Source organism: Lethenteron reissneri, chromosome 2 (genome assembly GCF_015708825.2).
Source record: "Lethenteron reissneri isolate LAM-NWPU_2019-01 chromosome 2, ASM1570882v1, whole genome shotgun sequence".
Lineage (NCBI taxonomy): Eukaryota > Metazoa > Chordata > Hyperoartia > Petromyzontiformes > Petromyzontidae > Lethenteron > Lethenteron reissneri.
Window position 1 is genome coordinate 12,952,244 of NC_083780.1, and position 16,374 is coordinate 12,968,617.

General features: G+C 53.8%; 1 protein-coding gene across 1 annotated transcript in view; it reads right to left on the bottom strand.

Moving 5' to 3' along the window:
• Positions 1–863: 863 nt before the first annotated feature.
• Positions 864–16,374, bottom strand: part of LOC133343042 (neuroligin 4-like) — a 41,228-nt gene continuing 25,717 nt past the window's right edge. Inside the window, exons 3-9 of the mRNA XM_061552493.1 lie at positions 14,861–15,088; positions 13,428–13,556; positions 11,950–12,099; positions 10,750–10,935; positions 8,729–9,871; positions 7,388–7,691; positions 864–6,003 (exon numbers count right to left, since the gene is read on the bottom strand). Coding sequence (XP_061408477.1) covers positions 4,350–6,003; positions 7,388–7,691; positions 8,729–9,871; positions 10,750–10,935; positions 11,950–12,099; positions 13,428–13,556; positions 14,861–15,088 — 3,794 coding nt within the window. The 3' untranslated portion in view covers positions 864–4,349. The remainder of the gene's footprint in view (positions 6,004–7,387; positions 7,692–8,728; positions 9,872–10,749; positions 10,936–11,949; positions 12,100–13,427; positions 13,557–14,860; positions 15,089–16,374) is intronic.

Consider the following 16,374-nt stretch of genomic DNA (forward strand, 5'->3'; position numbering starts at 1 on the left):
TACCTACGTGACTTTACCGAAAAAACCTTAGAATATGAATCCTTGAAGTCACGAAAGCTTTAAATCTAGAATTAGGTGCTCACTAACAGCACCTGCCCTCAACACGTCTGTGTAGCTACACAGGGAGGGGAAGGAAGGTGGGTGGGGAGGTGACAGTAATTCACACACTGCACTACAATCTCCGAGTTTGACTCCTATACGTGGTGGGCCACTTGGTATTTATCTGAACCTGACCTGCCCCTCCACTCTAGGTCGACGACTCAGCCTAAAGTGAGTTGTACAGTTTAAGTATGGCTTCACGGCTGGGATTATGGTGGGATTAGGGTGACATTTCTAGGGGCTTTGCGATGAAGGATGTGTTTTTGCTTATTCCAAAATCTTCGTTGCCAATTGCAATCATAGTTGTGCGTTCGCGTCACCGGGCGAAGAACAGGGCACCCACCCCGTGTGAGAAAACATCTCCCGCGGGGAGACGACATCAAAGAACTACTCATCCTCACGGTAGACACTTTGCCCCCCCTGGCTAACGTCCCAAAGTAATAGGATTACCCCGGCTAACGTAATTTGACGGTTACCACTTCGTGTTACACCACTATTATATCGCGGAAGGATTCAGAGGGATTAGACTGTCTCATGCAACCCAACGCCATAGTAACCTACTTAACACGACCGACGGTTTTCAGCCTGGCTTACACAATCCCCCAGTATTTAAATGCAATAGGATTCAATATTAACACCTCGAAGCAAGTTCACTAATTCAACCCTGCAGCGTTACCCTAACATCGTCCGTTTTCTCTGAACACAATAGGATCCAACGGGATTAGACCAGTTAGCACATATAATCTCACTCCGAAGATCCAGTCTTTGAATACAATAGGATTTAATAGGATTACACTGGTTAGCACATAATCTGACTGCATGAATCCGGAATTTAAATACAATAGGATTGAAAGGGATTAATCCCACCGGTGGGAAAATGTTGGGGTGCTGTTGGCAAGCCGACCTTGGTGTGTGAAGTCACACAACACGTACATCCTAAGCAGAAAAGCAATTCATCAATGTGCACTCTGCCTACGAAAACAAAGAGTTCAGAAGCATGGTCATTGTGGTTTTTTTTTGTTAACGAAAACTTGAAAGTGCGCCAAAAAGTGTGGAGATGGGCATGTTTGAACTCACGTTGAGACATAGAAACAGGAACACTTGGATGTGTCAGGTGATGATATCATTGAAACCAGGGCTGGACATTGGAAGACATGATTGGGGGAACTCATAAGTGATTCCTACAAAAGTAACTCATAAATAACCCCCTCACCACCACCGCTACTAGATCTGGGACCATACACTAGATTTGAGGGGGGGGAGGGGAGAACGAGGAAGGGGGGGAGCTTTGCTCTGCGTGTCTGTGCTCGTCTGTGGATATCTGTCTGTGGGTCTATGGGTCTCTATGCATCTGTGGGTGCCTGTGTGTGTCTGTGTGTCCCTGTGTGTCTCTGTGGGTGCCTGTGTCTGTGGGTATCTGTCTGTGGGTCTATGGGTCTCTATGCGTGTATGTGGGTCTCTGTGCATCTATGGGTTGTGTGTGTGTCTGTGGGTCCCTGTGCGTGTCCGTAGGTATCTGTATGTCTGTGGAGCTGTGTCTGTGGGTCTCTGTGCGTGTCTGTGGGTATCTGAGTGTGTCTGTTGGTTTCTGTGCATGTCTGTAAGCTTCTATTCGTGTCTGTGGGGTTCTGTGCGTGTCGGTGGGTCTCTCTCTCTTAGTCTAGGGGGTCTATCTGTGAGTCATATAAAACAAGATTAATCCTTGATTCCTTCTGGAATGCAGTCGAGGTTCAAATGTTCACTCCCAACCACGACGTCCCATTCCCACCACTCATTCAAACTGTGAAGATAAGATGGCTTGGGCAGGACATGTCACGGCTTGAAGGGATGATAGCCGAATGATCACGACGGAGTGACAACAATGGAACAGAACGTGTGCGATGGCACGCCCATGGAGGAGATGGAGCAACTAAATCACCTCGTGTTCAGGTGCTTGGCGGATCGTTACATTTCAGGATCGTGAGAGATGGAGGTGGCTTGGGTAGGTCTCCATCCAGCAGTGGCTTGACCATGGCTGATGACAACAATGATGATGATGATGACGACGGCCTTGGCATTGGGAATGTGGAATTAACACCGCAGCCTCGGGGGCCAGAAAGGGAAATGAGCAGGGAGACGTTGTGATTCTTTATCCCCTGCGTGTATGTAACGTACGTTGAACTTCTTTCGCGCCGTACATAGCCAACCGCGCTAAAGGGGAAGAACCTCTATTTGACAGAGACACGTGCTGTGAGCGAGCACCTGTCAAGGCAAGGAACAGCACCAAAAAACCACCCCCGTGGTGCGTCGCCCAGCTGGCTTCATCGCGCGCAGGGCAGCCCGATGTTCATTCCCGGCCCACACCACCCACCCAGTGTGTGTGGGGTGCTTTAGCTCTTCACGAGCGAATGAATGCATTAGCCGGGCAAAAGTGAACTATTTGTTCCAGTGTTAACAGCACTTAAAAAAAATTAGTCTTGACCATTTTTTTTCTTTCAGAACTTACTTTTTGTACGAGTAACACTTTCCCCGCTCATCGGACAACTGCTACTTTTTTAAAGAGTTACGCGTGCGGCTAACGAGTCAGTCGACGACGAGTGAACTTTGTAAACGTTTCGTTCGGTGCTGATGAAAGGTCAAGGGTCAGATTGCAAACGTTCAGTTGATCGCTGTGGTCGTAAAAAGTCGCATCAACACGTCAGTTGTCACCTTGCAAAATAATCAATTCTAAATAGTCATTTGGTGTGGTTACGAAGCGGTAACTAGTCAAAACACCAGTTATTATGTTAATGGATTAGCATTAAACTGTAGAGTACGATTACATTCTGCTTAGTGAATATTTGTTCATGTACTCAGACACAGGACATCAATACTGCATATGTGTGTATGTATGTACGTGTGCGTGTTGTGTGTTAATTCGATTTTTGCTAAAGGAACATTGTAATATTGGGGACTGCAAATTTAACCTACATTTTTGATAGAGAGTTGACACAATTGTTGAGGGGGGGGGGTGTAACTTGACATTTAATATTTTTTTACCTTTTGAAACTTCTGCAACCACACCCCAGGTGAGATATCCATGTTCCTATCGAGTTAACCAAGGTTAGGACCAAATTAAAACTGTCCGCTGCTGGTTGTTATAACAGCGACGATGGCAACAATGACGGTAATGGTGATACGGCATCACGAGCAGGAGTGAAAATCAGATTGCTACGGATCGTCGCGTGTTGCGCTTGACACTGCACCAGTGCCCAAACACAATCACAGTTGCCACCTACCTAGGGTTAGTTAGGCCGGCTGTACCTGGACCTCTACTATTCTGGCCCATTTGCAATACAATTCAATGTCCCCCACTTCTCTGGGAACCATTGGGAGAGTCTGGTTCTCTTTTCTCAAAGATCAACGCCACACACTCGGTCAATGGGCCAGAGCACAAACTGGTACCACCCATGGTATCAAAGCGTCAGTCATGCCGATTTATGTATACAGCAGATAGGAGTGAATTTTTGTAATAATTCCACATTTCACGTAATTTACTTGACCACATCGAGCAATTAGAAAGCGATGCCACCGCAGGCTATGGTACCAAACAAGTCAAATATCTGGACCTGGCTCATGGACTGTACCCAAACATGACCATATGCCCAAAAGCAGCCATTTTGTTTGTTTGTTTGTTTAGGCCTGTGTGGTTAAAACAAAAATTTGGAAACCCTGCCTCCTCTTCCCTCACACTCCTTGCCGTTACATTATTGGAACTCTTTACCCTTCACTGTGTCCTCCCGCCTGGTTTCCACCTGCAATATTTATATAGGGGTAAAGCTCTTTTCCACGCCTTATTTAAAAATCGGGCCTTTAGACGAGATGGCAAACCGTGCACCACACACCCTCCACATCCGTCACCAGCTTGGGTTGCCACCTGTCCTGGTTTTCCCAGGACATCCTTTGTTTGAAGTTGCTGTCTTGGGAAATATGTAAGTCTTCCCAGGACATTTAAAAGACCCAGCTTTTGTAATAATACAGCACGCAAGACAATCCATTTACATGTAGTTTGCCCCTCCTATGGCATCGTGAGATATCCTTGATCCTATGATATGTTCTGGTTTTTATACCTCAAAGGTGGCAACCCTACCACTACCTGCAGCCTCCACCAGTACCGCCACTTCCATAACCACCGCCCACCACCATAATCACCCCCAAACCGCCACGATCATTACAACCGCCAGCCTCCACCACCACCACCACATCCGCCACCACCACCACAGCCCTCACACTCAACAATGGCGGACTTTGTGCTGCTCCCCAAACCCGCCTGGCAAAGCCTGCCCGACCGGACCGTGCTGGTACTGGAGGCCCTGCTGGCCCTGTTGACCCTGCTGGGCCAGGCCGCCAGGTCCCTGGGCCACGTTGGCCGCGTGCGGCGCCAGTCCCTGGTGGTGGTGAAGGTGGTGGTGCCCGTGGCCCCCCTGGTGGTTGAGCCCTAGACCCAGGCCGAGGCCCAGGCCCAGCGTGAGAGGTAGGTCCTCGGGCGACCGGCGTAGCGTGAGCGCGTAGTCGCGCGGGCACTCGAACGTGTCCGGCACGGCCACCACGGCCACCTCGTCGGGGAAGTAGTCCACCACGCTCTGCGGCGTCATCGTGGTGGTGGTCGTCAGCGACCTCCTCTTCCTCATCATGGCTGCCGCTTTGCGCCGTGGCTGACGCTGCTGCTGCTGCTGCGGCTGGTGCTGCTGCTGCTGCTGGTTGTTGTTGTGGTGGTGATGGTGGAAGAGCAGCGAGGAGGTGGCGCCGGCGCCGTTGCGGAATTCCTCGTCGTACTCGTACTCCTCGTAGTCGTCCTCCTCGTTGTTGTCGGCGACGCCGCCGTTGTCGACGATGACATCGTCATCGTCGTGGATGAGCACCCGGCACGCGCTGGCACTGTAGCCACCGACGCACAAGCCGCCGCCGCCGCTGCCTTCGACGTCGAGCGGCGAGGGCAACACCCCCTCATCGTCGCTGTCGCCCCACAGCGCTCGCCGGTGCTGCTGCTGCTCCTGCAGATGGTGCTGATCGTCGCCCAGATTCGGCTCACTCTGGTGGCGATGAAGGTGCTGGTGGTGCGGGTCCACCATCATCTGCTGCTGGTGCTGCGGCTGCCGGTGGTGGCGGTGTAGGTTGCTGCCGCCGCCGTGATGGTTGTGCTGCTGGGTGCGGTGGCTGCCCACGCTGCTCACGCTGCTCGCGAGGCTACCCCCTCGCTGGTGGCCGTGCCGGCATGGGTAGAGGCCCGCCTCCTCGCGCCGCCGCTTCTCGCGCTTGTAGCAGAGCGCGGCAAAGGCCAGCACGTTGAGCAGCAGCATCGACGTACCCACCGCGATGGTGACGCTCAGCTCCGTTGAGTAGTCACGCCGTTGGCTCGCGTCGCCGTCCCGCCCGGCCTCGTTGCCGCCTTCGATCCCGCCGCCGGTGCCACCCTCCTGCCGCCGAGTCGAGCCTCCACCGCCGCCCGGTGCGTCCACACTTCCCTTGTCCTTGCGGCTGGCACGGTCCGGCCCCTTGGGCCTCCTCGTCGTGCCGTGGCCCGTGCCCGAGGGGCCCCGGCGGCCAACGGCCCCCGGCGGCCTCCGCGTGGCACCGAAGCCCGTGAAGTGGCGGCCCTCGTACGAGGTGGACGAGGAGGAGGCCATGTACTGCAGGTGCGGCACCAGCTCAAGCCAGAAAGCGACCTTGTTGGCGCGGTAGTGTTCGCGCAGGCGCGGCCGTGGGCCCAGGTGGAGGTAGTGCTGCTCGCGGGGGCTGTAGCGGCGCCAGGGGACCTCGACGAAGATGCTGGAGCGGGCGCCACCGTCGATGCCGTCCTCGCCGCCGGCGCCACCGCCGCCACCGCCGCCACCGCCATCGATGTCATCATCGTCGTCATCCGTGATCTCAGGGCGGTTGGGGTCGCTGCATTAGGAGGGAGAAAATGGGGCACGTAGGCATCTGGGTGTCAAGGTCTGTTAAGCTGCTCTTACAACAGCCAGCGTGACGCAGCAAGAGTAAAGTTGTCCATAGTGATGTGTGTGTGTGCGTGTGACCTCGATGAAAAGCTTCAAAGGCAAAACGATTCGTCACGCTCAAATCCTTGCCCTGGCTGCCCTCATCATCAGTCAGTCTACAGCAGTGTTCCCCATTGCAAGGCCTGCGGGCCACTGGTAGACCCTGATGGCCTTAACTGCGCCCGCCCCCCCCCCTCCCCCGACGCACCCCCATCATGTTGTCAAACCCCAATGGTTTCAAATGTGTGGCGGCTCTCACACTGATGATGTCTTATCAGCGAAAGTGCCCCCACCCCCCTCTCTCTGGTCTGCAGATTCAGTTCAAGATGGTCGCCCTTTGTCACTGTTCTCCACAGCCTTCCACATTATCTGGCCGCCCCCTCCTCAAACACAGTCAAGCCCCGGACACTACTATAGACCTCATCCCTCAGCCCGCTCGTTGTTCCCCTCCCTCGAACCAAAACTGTGCTATTCACAGAGCAGCATTCCCAGAAGCAGCAACAACAGCAACAGCAGAAGCCGCGTCCAATCCAGCATCGGTCGTATGAGGAAGAACACCAAGCCTGGCTGCACAGAGTCTCTGAAAGTGTCCTTTTCGTGAAAATGTGCTCGTTATAAATATTTCTTTATTCATTAATGTGTGAATGCACTTCCATTCTTTTTGGCTAACCATCGGACACAAATGTGCTCCTGCGGCCGCCTAGAACGCTCTTCCTTCCACTATTAGGAAGTCACTGAAAGCTATGCACTTTAAATTCTACTTTGAATACTAATTTATTTAAAACTGATTGTTGTGTTTCGTTTGTTGTTCTTTCCCCGTACCTCCAATTGGCACAGTTGGCTACGTACGGGCTGAAAGAAGTTCAACGTACATACATACATACACAGGTACATCAGATGGTTGTGTGCGGGTGCGTGCGATGCAGGTCAGTGCTGCAAGGGTGCATGAAGCCTGGTCACGTGACCACTTCACATTACTACTTAAGTGCGCCTAGGGCAAGCGCTAGAATGACACGGGTTGTCAGGGCGAGTGCCAATATGGCAAGCGTTGGCGCTGGAGCAGAGGTCAGCAACCAAAATAACAAGAAGAGTAATGTTTTTTTCCAATTCGGTATTCTCAAGGCCACAAAGCGCTGTGAGCACGAGGGCGGCGATCCTAAATGAATAACGCCACGAAGCAGTCCTGCACAGCCCCAGGTTGCTGACCCCAGTGCGAGAGCTATTGTGGCTGGGGTTAGCATCGGGGCTAATTTGCAAGTGGAGCCGAAGCTGCCGGTGAGGCGCCCCCTCACCCGCTCTTGGCGAAGTTGCTCCAGTAGGCGATGACGGTGGCGCTGAGCGCCGCGTCGCCCCGCGAGAAGTTGCACGCGAACATGCGGGAGAATCGCGAGGACGGGCGCAGGAAGGGCGCGCCCAGCACGTAGGGCAGCTCATCGCCATGCGCCGCGTCCGCCCAGGCCGGCCTCGCCGCCGCCGACGACGACGCCGCCGCTCCTCCTCCCCCCACCAGCGCCGGCGGCGCCAGCACGGCTCCCGCCCGCGTCGACGGCGCCGACGCTGCCGTCAAGATCTTCGAGGCCACCGAGTCCCCCCCGCCTTTGATCGACAGCGAGAGAACGACAACAACGACCGCGGGAGGCGCTGAGCGAGTAAAGTGAAGGGCTGCAATTGGATGGAGGTGTATGGGGGGGCAGCAGTCACTCGCCTTAGCCAATGGTGAAGGGGGACAGGAGCAGTAACGGAAAGGAGGGCATGTATGTTGATGCACCGTACGTTGAACTTGAGCATGAGGAAAGAAGGCTACAGTTTAGAGTTAGGCTATCCCTTTATTTAAGTAATCGATTACTCTACCGACTATGGGTTCGATTCATCAACAATTAGTTGAGCGTGACGGGAGGCGATGGGCGGGGCTTTGGTGGCGACGTCATCGGCATCGTCACCACGTGTCACGCTCGGCGTGGCATTTTAGGGGGTTTCCTGCCTTCGTGAGGTAGGGTGCCAGCCGCCACGTTTAATGGAGCCCCATGTAATCGACCACTTAGGAAGCAGTCCATTAGCAAACGTGAACGATAAATCGTGTCCCCTGCTCTCGCTCAGTTCAGGATCAGAATCTGTATTAACACCGGAGGAATCTGATGAGCTATGAAGTTCTTTTTACACAGTAGTTACCACGAGGGCGCAAGCACACGCTCATGAGCGCACATCGGGATCAGAGTTTTCATCACGTACAGTACTCTACTAATCCCCATACTAATGTAACATTCAACATTTATTCATATTACTCTTAATCAGAGTGAATAACTCGTTATTAATAACAACACAAAACAAAAAATCCTAATTATAGCGCTTATCTTTGCAGATAAGCGCTCTTTGCAGATAAGCGCTCAGGGCGAATGTTCCCCTAGAAGTCTGGAGATGCATCTTAGGCTTCGTTGATGAGAGAGAGAGCGAGACAAAAAACAAACCTTGCAATTGCCTGTCAGGTGTGGGCCCTTACTGGCTTCACCGCAGTGGCATAACGTTGACTGCGACGTCCCGAATGTACCACTGCTACTTGAGTGACGACCCCGGAATCTAGAGTGTTCGCAAAGCTTTTCCTTTTATTGCCCGTCACTGACCGTCACTGCTCTCACCTCTATCCTTCACACCGGTCGTGCCGCCGCTGCTGGTGCTGCCGCCGGCACCGACGGACGGGGTGGGTTCCCCGTCGCACCGCTGGTAGAGCGCGTAGAAGTAGGTCGGTGAGCCGAACTGACTGCGCAGGTCGGCCGTGGCCACCGCCGGCGCCACCCACTGATGGTCCGTGAGCAGCGCCAGCAGGGTCTTGCGCCGCATCTCCGCATTGTCCCGGTCAGCCCAGTCCGTGTACATGAAGCGCACCGTCTCGCGCAGCGCCTCCGTCCCCGGCGACTCCGAATCCTGGTCGTCGCTGTCGTCGTCGTCGTCGTCGTCGTCGCCACCGTCGCCCACGACCTCCGCCGCATACAGCCCGTCCACCAGCTCGTCGACGGCACGTGAGAATGCCGCCGAGAAGGCGCCGCCTCCGGCCGGGTTGCGGTCCTCGTAGGGGCCCGGGACGACCGGAGCGGCTCCCGGGATGGCGGGGGGAGCCCCCGGAAGTGCAGGCCTCCGCGACTCCACCGCGGCTACCTTTGCTCCGGGCTTTGCCACCGCTGCGCTCCGCCCGTCGAGGCCGCCCTGCGTCTCGGTGCCGCCGCCAAAACCGCCGCCGCCGCCAAGGCCGAGGCTGAAGGCCGGCCGCTCGTCGGGCTCCAGGAAGGCCTCGGCGAGGCGGAGGCCCTCGGCCTGTGCAACGCCCAGCATCGTGTTGTAGTTGAGGAACTCTCCCTGCTCGAGCAGCGCGCGCGGGTCGTCTGGGATCACCTCCCCGTCCACCGTGGGCGCGAACACGGAGCGGAAGTGCGAAGGCGAGAATGAGAACGGAGAAAGCGGTGGCGGCGAGGACGACGACGACAATGGCGGCGACGACGACGACAAAGAAAACTCAGAGAGCGAGGCCGACGCCTCGACGAGCTCCTCCGTTGACTTGCGCCGCAGGCACGCCATGGCAGCCGGGCCCACCACTGTCACGTCCCGCTGCCGCTGCTGCTGCTGCTGGCGGTGAGGCGCAGAGCTGCGGTGCCGCGGGGGCGGTGGAAGGGGCCGCAGGCAGCCAACGGAGCGCGCCAGGGCAGCCGCCGACAGCTCAGGGCGATGGTTGAGGGCCCAGCTGGACAGGGCCGTGCCGCTCTGAGCAATCACGCGCTGGAAGAGGCCTAGGGGCGGGGTGGGGCGATGGGATGAGACTAGCCCTAAACCAAGGATGGTTTTGAAGAACTGCTAACTTCGTGTAAATGAGGGGTGTTTGAACCCAGTAAACAAAATTAAAACGATGTTTTATTTTACTAGGTAAGGCCCACTGAGCTATGGAGCTCTTTTTCAGAAGCGACCTGACCTACAAATGATTGCTCAACGAAGCGGCTTATCACGTGGAAATTTATAGCAGCAGCCAAATACTTTAAATGCGTGTTGATTCTAAATATCGAGGGAAAAACTGGAGGACAAGGAGAAACATCCACACGACCACGGGGAGAGAGACATGCAAACTCCAAACATACAGGCATAAATGTTGGGATCGAACCCACGGCCTTCTGTGTATACCAGGTGAGATAGTTAACATGTCGCCACTGTGGCACCCTCAGGTTAGAAGGTCCTTGGAATCTGATTAGTAAAGGCCATAATGCACGATGGAAATTTTGGGGGCAAACTGTTACCCCCAACTCTCACCTGTAACCATTGCCGCAACACTTTCTACTGTAAAACCGTGGTGATGGTGGTGGTGGCGGTGGCTGTCAAAAGGGCTGGCTGGTGTTGGCTACGGCAGCGACTTTGGCGGTGGCGATGGCTGAGAAAACGCCCGTTGAATTGACGGTGATGACCGAGGTGGCGATAGCGATGGTGGTGGTGATGTCGGTGGGTGGGGGGGGGTGGTGGCGATGCTCTCCGCGATGACGGTGGCGGCTGAGTGAACGGCGGTGGCGCTGGCGGTGTTGACCGAGGTGGCGATAGCGCCGGTGGTGAAGTTGTCGGTGGGATGGAGGGGGTGGAGGGGCGACGCTCCCCGTGGTGACGGTGGCGGTGTCGGTGTCCGTACCCTCAGCGTGGTGCGACAGCGCGAGGAGGCTGGCGCACGCGGCCCCCGTGCCGGTGCCCACGAGCGTCACGCGCCCCTGGTCACCCCCAAAGTGGCCGACGTTTTCCCGGACCCAGCGCAGCGCCATCACCTGGTCCAGCAGGCCGTAGTTGCCTCGCGCCAGCGAGTCCCCTGTGCTGAAGAAACCTGCGGGCCGGCGGGAGTTGGACTTCAGCGAGGGGTCACGCAGTACGGGGTCAACATTCAATTCAAGAAAGTGATTTTTTGTTGAGTCGTTTAGCGCCGCCGCGTTTAGTATCGTCTGCCTCGTCTGTTGTTATGTTGTCCGATTCATTTGTACCACACGCCCATCTATATATATAAAATCGCGAATCTGTCTGTCTGTCTGTGTGTGTGTCTGTGTGTTGCCGGACCATACGCAGTTTCATTGGACGGCGGTTGCTCCTGGCAACGGGTAGCGACGCCTTCGCCGCGGGGTGGACGCCATTTTTAATTCCCGTTAAAAATAGGCGCAGCGCATTAACACGCGACTCTGAGATAAATTCATCAAAGTTTCACGTCCTCTTCACTCCCCCCCCCCACCACAATGTGTGCAATTACTATTATAGGGTCGGTAGATTATAAAATTATAGCGATTAGACAGTATTATTGTAGCGCGGGGGGGGGGGGGGGGAACGGCACCCATACCCAGCCTCAGCCGGGTGGGCAATTTAGGCGAGGCCGGAGGCTCTGCACGGTGCTAGGCCTCGACACCCACCACGCGACTCTGAGGTAAATTCATCAAAGTTTCACGTCCTCTAGACAGTGGTGAGGGAGGGAGAGTGGTGAGGGAGGGAGAGTGGTGAGGGAGGGAGAGTGGTGAGGGAGGGAGAGTGGTGAGGGAGGGAGAGTGGTGAGGGAGGGAGAGTGGTGAGGGAGGGAGAGTGGTGAGGGAGGGAGAGTGGTGAGGGAGGGAGAGTGGTGAGGGAGGGAGAGTGGTGAGGGAGGGACTCAGCCTCAAAACGAGTAACTGGTGTGGCGTATTAACATCGCCACTGGGGAGACAAAGGCGGCCGGGCGTGGTGGATCCAAGTCCCGGGCGAAGCCGGGTAGTACAGCTGTCATCCGTGTTGGTCGGGGGGAGGTGGTGGTGCGATATGGCAATAATAAGGACGATGATGGGGATGGCAATGATGATGAAGATGATGAGGTGGTGAGTACCGAGCACGCCGAGGCGGTAGGTGACGATCACCACGATCACGTCCCCGTGCGCGGCGAGGGCACTGCCGTCGTAGAGGCCACCCGCTCCGTCCAAAAACGAGCCGCCATGGAGAAACACCATCACGGCCAGGGGCGGCCTCTCACCGGGGACTGACAACGACATCAACGTGAGGAGCATCGGCGTTAGTGTCTATGTTAGCGTCAGCGTCTATGTTAGCGTCAGCGTCTATGTTAGCGTCAGCGTTAGCATCAGCGTGATTGGCACCAACGTTATTGGCATCAGCTTTAGCATCAACATTAACATCAATGTTAGCATCGCACATAGGATTGCCACCTACTCCACAGACCAAGCCTGGACAAAGAGGAACCGCTTGTACCTCGCCTCGTATGCAGGAGGTGCTCTTAGTGAGCTTTCTAGCTTTTTTTTCAGAAGCGACCTGGCCACAGATGATAGCTCAACGCAGTTGGCTTAGCATGTGGAAATTCATAGCAGCCAAATACTCTAAACGCACCGGGAGAAAAATCCACGCAACCACGGGGAGAGTATGCAAACTTCAATTATACAGCCGTCAGGGTGAGGATCGAACCCACAACCTCCTGTATACCGGGCGAGGTAGTTAACATCTCGTCACCATGGCACCCCTCATCTTGATGTTATGATGAGGACCGCAGAGCTTGGAAAATTGTTTGGTGCCAGCTGACTACGTGGTTGCTGCCTTCCCACTTGTATGTAGTTCCTCGCACCATTGAGTCGTTCTCTCTCTCTCAAGAGTGTGCGGCACGTTACAAGGTGAAACCTTTATTGTTGTGCGTACACACGGGTTAGTGCGTATGTGGTGGGAGCGGAAGTGCCGTGGTTAGCGCTCCGTGCTGTGAACCTGACGATTCAAGTTCAACCAATCAATCTTTATTTTATGTGCCAATATCGCCCTCAAACAAGAGTGCATCAGTTCGATTCTCGCTCACGGCCAACACAAGTGACGATTATGTAAACCGGTCCTAGGCCTCCCATAGGTCGATTCAGCCTCACAGGAGTCATGTACCTGGTGCGGTATACATGTAAACACCGCGGCTTTTATAGGTGCTACTCGCTAACAGCACTTGCCCCAACAGTATGTTGAAGGCTATATGGGTGATGTTTGTCTTTGTATGTCCGTATATGTTTCTGTGTGTGGACCGGTAGCATAGCAGTTAGCACGCTGCGCTCCGAACCCGGAGGCCTGAGTTTGATTCCTGCTCATGGCCAACACCGGTGACGGTTATCTAAACAGGTCCTGGGCCTCCCCTAGATCGAGTCAAATGAGTACCTGGTGCGACGTGTAAACATCACCACTGGGGAGACAAAGGTGCTGGCCACCCCACCCCCTCGTGTGCCACAGTAAAGGCCTTCATACAGTGCTGCTCGCTAACAGCACTTGCCCCCCAACAGTGTGTTTGAGGCTATACTGGGGGATATTTGTCTCTGTGTGTACTCTCACCATCACGGCCCGGGATGTACACGTCCAGGTTGAGACATTCCTCGCTCTGCTTGGAGCTTAGCCACGTGGCCAGACGCTCGTTGCCAGCCTCCCACACGGGCAGCATCCCCCAGCCAGCCCAGTCGGGCCCTGCCATAGGGACGTGGACACGTAGACACAGACGCATTGCGGTGCAGACACAGAAAGCAGTTCTAAAGAAATGAGTTTGTCAATCAAGATGATTTAAAAGCACTTAGCTCCAGTGGCTTCCTAATATCGGAAGGAAGAAGTGTTCAAGATGGCCGCAGAATAGCATCTGCAACCAGTGGTGCTGGTTGTAATGAGGAGGATGACGGTGGTGGTAAGGATCGTTTTCCCAGGATCGTTCTCATTTTGATGAGCACAGTTGGCTACGTACGTTGCGATGGAAGTTCAACATTCACACGCGCAGTTGAGTAATACTACAACCCTCGAAATGATGCGTTGACACGTCGTTCTCCCCACTCCCGGTATTGAGATACGGTATTCCACTTCCCATATATCCCGGTTTTCTTGTGCCTCGCAGGTTGTCAACCTTGGGGCACGACAAACGTGCTGGGCCAAAATTTACGATCAATGCGACGGTCATTCCGATGGCGTACGGTTCGTATTTACCGAGTACATCGACCGTGAAGGACATCAGTGTCACATCGCAGGTCATGCACAGAATATCGATACATATCTATACGAACCAAGATGCTGACATCACTGGCCCTCGCCTGGTGTGCAGGAAGTCGTGGGATCGATCCCGATCCTGACGCCTGTATATTCGGAGTTTGCAAATCTCTCGCTCTCTCACCACATAGTCGTGTGGATTTTTTTTCTCTCCAGGGTCCTCCGGTTTTTCCCTCCACGTTTAGAATCAACATCGTGCGTTTCGAGTATTTGGCTGCTATAAATTTCCACACAATGATGGCTACTTCGTTGAGCTTTCATCTGTGATTGCCAGCTCGCTTCTGAAAAGAAGCTCAGCCAGCTTCACCTGGTAAAATAAAAATAGATTGATTTTTAAGTAATTTTATTTATTTAAAATATTTTATTACCACTAACGTGTACACTTCATCCCTTATTTACGCTCTCGGTTGGCCATCAAAGTTCCCACATATTCGGCAGCCCCAAAGATTCTTCTCACCGGCCCATTTGTTTCCTTCGGGACCCAGCTACCAAATGGGGCCAACTGAGAGATCGTGACAGCAAAACCACGCTAACACGTCTTCACATCGCTAGTCTCGCTACTGGTTTACAGCCATTTGTCATCGCACAACCAGTTCAAAAAGAAAATGGCCTATGGCCCGAAATTGGGCCGGTGGGTTCACAAATACCTGCGCCAATGTTTATTATTATAATTCTTCATTTTTACATTTCATATATATATTTTTTAAATCCCGATCAGTCACCGGGGCCCCGCAACGCACCCCTGTGGTTGGGCACCGGCTGGGGGCAGGGGGGGCCCCGCGTCGCCGCCTCCCTCTCCCCGCTCCACACGGCGGGGGGCTCCGCCGCCGAGAAGCGGCGCTCGCCGCGGGGGGCGCGGGCGTACGGCACCCCCAGGAACTGCGTCACGACCAGGGGGCCACCGCCGCCACCGCCAGGGCCTCCAACGCCAGGCGTCCCCGCAGGGCCAGCTCCAGGTCCCTCTGCACCTGGCACGAGAGACGGTCGGCCGTGAAATCACAACGAGAGTGAGTACGTCGTCGATGAGGTAAGGTCACACACTCGTCGCCATCTTCCAAGTTATTTCTGCCCCCGCCCCCCACCTCCTCATGCCTATCATCAGAATCTGAATATTTATTTATACTGGAGGAATCCCGTGAGCTATAAATGGCACTTTTTCACACGTGTCCAGTAGGAGGACCGGGTTAGAATGTTGCAACAACAAGCAATACAAACACACGACAGGAGTGAAAATTACAAGAAAGGCAAACGAATCACCCCAAACACACACAAATTAAACTAAACCATCCCCCATCCTACCAGGCAAAGCCCACTGAGGCATTAACTTATTTTTCAGAAGTGACCCGGCTACCATAAATGATAGCTCAACAAAGTGGCTTATATCATGTGGAAATTTATAGCAGCAAAATAATATAAATAATCTCCATGCATGTTTCTAAATGTGTTAATTGGTATGTATGTTACATATGTTGACCTTCTTTCGCACCGTGCGTAGCCAACCGTGCTAATCTGAGGGGCGCGGGAAGGACAAACTAACTTTAAAGCAGTTATGAATAAATGAGTTTTCAATCTGGATCATTTTAAAGTGCCTAGCTCAAGTGGCTTCCTAATATCGAAAGAAGAGCATTCCAGATGGCCGCACGAGCGCATCTGAAAGCGCACGATGCGGTGACCATCTTTGTTCGATGACGAGGAAAATCAATTCCAGGAGAAACGTTCTAAGCCTAGCTGTGATCTCGTATAGGCATAAACGGGAAATTATTATCCTAATAATAACTTAGGCGTCTAACTTGTAACGTTTACGGGTTACGTGACACCATCACAGAACAAACGCATTTAACTGTTTGTCTGTTATCGGACCCTGCATACTGTGCTCAACACACCGCCGATCTCCCTCGAAAAATTGTCTGGGAAACTGACTGAGCGGATTTATCCACGTAACAAGTAAAATAAACCACAACTCAAACTGCACTCAAAAACGTCCGCCATTAATACCCGTCGGCAGAAAGTTGTTTTTCTTCACTGGTGAACCTGCAGGAATCCATACTCATTGGTTTTTTCGGTAAAGTCACGTAGGTATAAAATAAAATAAATCACGACATTTCGGGGCGCAACACAAGCGTCCGTCATCACAAGCGTCCGTCATCACCTGATGACGGACGCTTGTGTTGCGCCCGAAACGTCGTGATTTATTTGATTTTATACCTACGTGACTTTACCGAAAGAACCAAAGAGTATGGATCCCTGCAGTCAC